The sequence below is a fragment of the Pyxicephalus adspersus genome, chromosome 4, assembly GCF_032062135.1.
Source record: "Pyxicephalus adspersus chromosome 4, UCB_Pads_2.0, whole genome shotgun sequence".
NCBI lineage: Eukaryota > Metazoa > Chordata > Amphibia > Anura > Pyxicephalidae > Pyxicephalus > Pyxicephalus adspersus.
The window spans coordinates 37590018-37594076 of NC_092861.1; the positions used below are offsets into that span (position 1 = coordinate 37590018).

The following is a 4059-nucleotide window of genomic DNA, read 5'->3' on the forward strand; positions in this document are numbered from 1 at the left end:
TCACTGCACTGTGAGGAACTGAGCTTTCTAGATTCTGACTCTAGCAATGAGGAGTTCTTGGGGTTCTCATAAAACGAGCAGAATCTTTACCGTAAATCTTCAACTTTATTCTTTTTTATTACGGAAGTCTCTCGTTATTGTGTTTTACAGTAATTTTGTCTTTTGCTGACTTTGTTAATAATGGTTTTAAATGCTGCTGTTTACTTTACAAGGTTTATTACATGTGTTTATGACTGTGATGTTGGTTTTTAATGCACATAAAATATTTTAGGACACTATTTGTTTCAGAATCTTTTTTTTTCTTCATTTCCATTCTCTAAAAAACTGGTGCGTCTTATGGTCCAGTGCGTCTTATGGTCCGAAAAATACGGTATTTAGGTTGGCATGCACTAAAAAAGCAAGTTCTAAGATACCTAAGGACAGGGTTAAAAATGTTTTTTGTTTTTTTTTTAGCTAGCACTCTAATCTCGCCCGGGACCCTCTCTTCAAAGGAGTTTGTGTGGGTTTTACCTAGCATAGTATTTGACCAGAAATACATTTCTTCTCTTCACGTGGCCTCCTTCTTTTGTGCTTTTTTTAACAGAAACTAGCATTTTATTGGTCTAATAAATGTGCTTTGTGTGTGTGTGCGCGCGCGTGCGTTGCACGAAAAAAACATGGAGACATTTCAACCAAACTTGCCATACATATGACTGAGACTCAATGTGAGTGCACCAGTCATCTTTGTACAGCGCTCTGCTATATGTCTGAGCTATATTGGGCTGTTTGTGTGTATGTCATTGCTAGGAAACTTATAGAGCCATTTCAACCAAACTTGCTATGTTCCACCATCACTCAGAAACACATAGAGACATTTCAACCAAACTGCTAGACATATGACACTGCTGATCTTTGTACAGCGCTGTGGTATATGTCAGAGGTATATAAATGTATAATAATAGTGTGTGACTGTGGGGACATTAGAGTGTCAGCTCCTCTGTACAGAAACTCATGGGTCTAGCCCAGTGTTTTATTGTACATCACTATGGTATATGTCAGAGCTATATAAATCTATATATATATATAAAATTGTGTGTATGTTCCACCATCACTTGAAAACGCATGGAGACATTTTAACCAAACTTGCCATACATATGACTGAGACTTATGTGAGTGCACCAGTCATCTTTGTACAGCGCTGTGCTATATGTCAGAGCTATATTTGGATGTGTGTATGTGATCACTAGGTTACGCATCGAGACATTTCAACCAAACTTGCTGGACATAAGACACCGATGATCTTTGTACAGCGCTGTGCTATATGTCAGAGCTATATTTGGGTGTATGAAGGTATGTATGTGATCAATCGGAAACACATTGAGACATTTAAACTAAACTTGCTAGACATATGCAAGAATCAGATGCTAGACTCAGACTCATGTGAGTGCACCGCTGATCTTTGTACAGTGATGTGGTATATGTCTGAGGTACGTACGCATGTGTGTGTTGCTCAGTGACAGTGTGGCTTTTGCTTACATACTTTTTTTTGGACTCTTTTACGAACGTAAGGCAATTGGCAAAGTGCAATCAAAGGTAAAAAATTAAACAACATCGTAGACAAGAAAATCACTCTAGCTTTATTTGATTCCTTTTTCTGTATAAGATTGCAATAAATAAATACCCGGACAACACCAGGTAATCAGCTAATTGGTGTATACATTTCTTTGAACTGTGGGTATAATATCTTCCTGTTTTCTATTTGATTTAGTTAAATCTTCCACAGATATTTCTACAAAATATGATACACAGATGCATCAAAGAACAACTTTAATAATATGTCCCCTGTCAGTGCTGAGTAACTGGATCGTAAGTATGATTTGGGTCCTTTCTTGGCTGTGTCCCATCCAATTTGAATAGGAGTTATATGTAAGACTTTATTAATGAACAAGTGCTACATTGGTCCAGATATCATTAGTCATATTTGTATGTGTCCAAGAAATTTTACAGAAGCCTGTTTTCATGTCAACCGGGAAACTGATTGATTGAATAACTTAAACTACATGCCAATGCTACATTTTCATTGCCCAAAACAAATCTCGGGTGAAAGGGTAAAATCTAGTGTTCTGTTGTTTCCAGCAACAATCATTTTCAAGAATATTGTACATGTGTACTTAGCTTAGGTCTTATTTCTTATGCTGCTCCTTGTTGTGCAGTACATATTTACTTAAAATGTAAAATCACTCATGACATTTCTCAGATCAACATGTTTCAGCAGAAAATTATTGAATCAGTAGATTAGAATGTTATTTATTTTTTTGAATAATTTCATTTTAATATGTCATTTTAATAGATGATACTGAATATTTTTTTCCAGGATCAGTTTGAGCAACATGTTAAAGCAGATGCCAAATTAAATATTTACATCTACTACGGAGCCGAACGCAACAAAAATCCAGACTTTCTTTCAAAGCAGGATGTTGTATTAACAACGTATAATGTACTAACTCACGATTATGGTGTAAGTCTGCTTTCCTACATTTAATATGCTTAGGTTAGAGGCCTGTCTTCATATCTCTACAAATAAAATTTCCTTTTCTGCCAAAAGATTAAAATATCTATCCAGTCCAGAGATTTACACACACAGTCTGGTAGGAAAGGCTATCTACCTGTCTGGTAGGGAAGGCTGACAAGGTATATACACACCTTTTTGGGCTCTCATAATGATCATTAAAGATTCCATTTATAAAGGTATCAGTGGTTAATAAACTTTTAGCTCCCTAAACCACTTCTGTAACAGACAAAGACGGTGATCCATAACATTTTAAAACAAGCTCAGAGCTGTAAACAGGTACGAGAATCATTTAGATGTACACAGGGTGTTAATGAAGTAGTTCTTTAAATTATCCTAGTTTTGTTTTAAGGTTAAACTAATATATTGAGCTTCCCTTTTAGTCCAAGAGCAAGGAGTAGCAGGTGTCATCATGCAAATACAAACTTCCCATGACCAATACAGGTATTTCAGCAGGTTCCTTAAACCACTGTCTACATGCAGGCCTGCCCCTGCTTTCATATATGCTTACATTTAAGCTGCCATGGAAAATTTGCTTTAAATGAACTGTTTTTATGAAGCATGTTGTAAACTTTGTTTTCATTGTATACCAAAATGAGGTTTATCACAATACATGTTTGCATAAATACCAATTCCAGAAATGTGGCTGATCCTTTTAGCTGTAGCAAATGAAGGGGTCACGTAGTTGTGATGGGCCCCAAATTTAGGAAATCTTTCTTTTATATTGTAAATTTATTTTTGTTTTTTGAAGTGAAGAATCTAATGACTTGCATGGACTGTTAAGCTAGCTGTAGATTATATATTTTTGACCAGCTTGACGAAAACATTTAATCAAAATGATTACATTACATTACATGATAAACAAAATGCCTAATATTGATTGTGTGTGGTGAGGATTTTTGTTGATCATATTGTTGGGGCAGCATGATGGCTCAGTGTAGCACTCTGGTCTTTGCAGTGCTGGGTCCCAGGTTCGAATCCTGGCCAGGACAAAATCTGCATGGAGTTTGCATGTTCTCCCCGTTTGTGTGGGTTTCCTCCCACATTCCAAAAACATGCAGTTAGGTTAATTGGGTTCCCCCCAACATTGTCCTTGGAGTGTAAATATTAATGACCCTGGCTCAACAACCACACCAAACAGCTACAAAAGTCTGTTCGTGCAGCTGAGCGCAAGTGGAGGAAATCTGGCCTTAGTGCTGACTTCATGGACTACAAGGCCAAGCTACAAGGCTTTAACACAGAGCTCACTGTCACCAAACAAAATTATTTCTCTGCAGTCATTTCTACAATTGACTCCCTCCTAAACCCCACACCTGCTCCCCCCACAACATCCTTCTCTGCCCAAGACATTGCCACCTACTTTAGATAAAATAGACAAAATCAGACATGATGTCTCTGCCCACCGAACCACTCCAACCATACCCACCCCATCCACCTGTAAATCATCACTGGCGTCCCTCAGCCCTGTTACTGTGGACGAAGTCTTAACTCTTCTCTCATCATCTTCGTCT

The 4059-nt window shown here is 37.4% G+C and overlaps 1 protein-coding gene across 6 annotated transcripts in view; it reads left to right on the forward strand.

Moving 5' to 3' along the window:
- Positions 1-4059, forward strand: part of HLTF (helicase like transcription factor) — a 30996-nt gene that overhangs the window by 15531 nt on the left and 11406 nt on the right. For 5 of the 6 annotated variants that reach the window (XR_011920275.1, XM_072407893.1, XM_072407895.1 and 2 more), the window contains exons 13-14: positions 1748-1845; positions 2354-2497. Coding sequence is in view for 5 of the 6 variants with exons in the window: in XM_072407893.1 (XP_072263994.1) it covers positions 1748-1845; positions 2354-2497 (242 nt within the window). In the remaining variant the exon portion in view is untranslated. The remainder of the gene's footprint in view (positions 1-1747; positions 1846-2353; positions 2498-4059) is intronic. The other variant, XM_072407892.1, reaches the window with a different exon arrangement.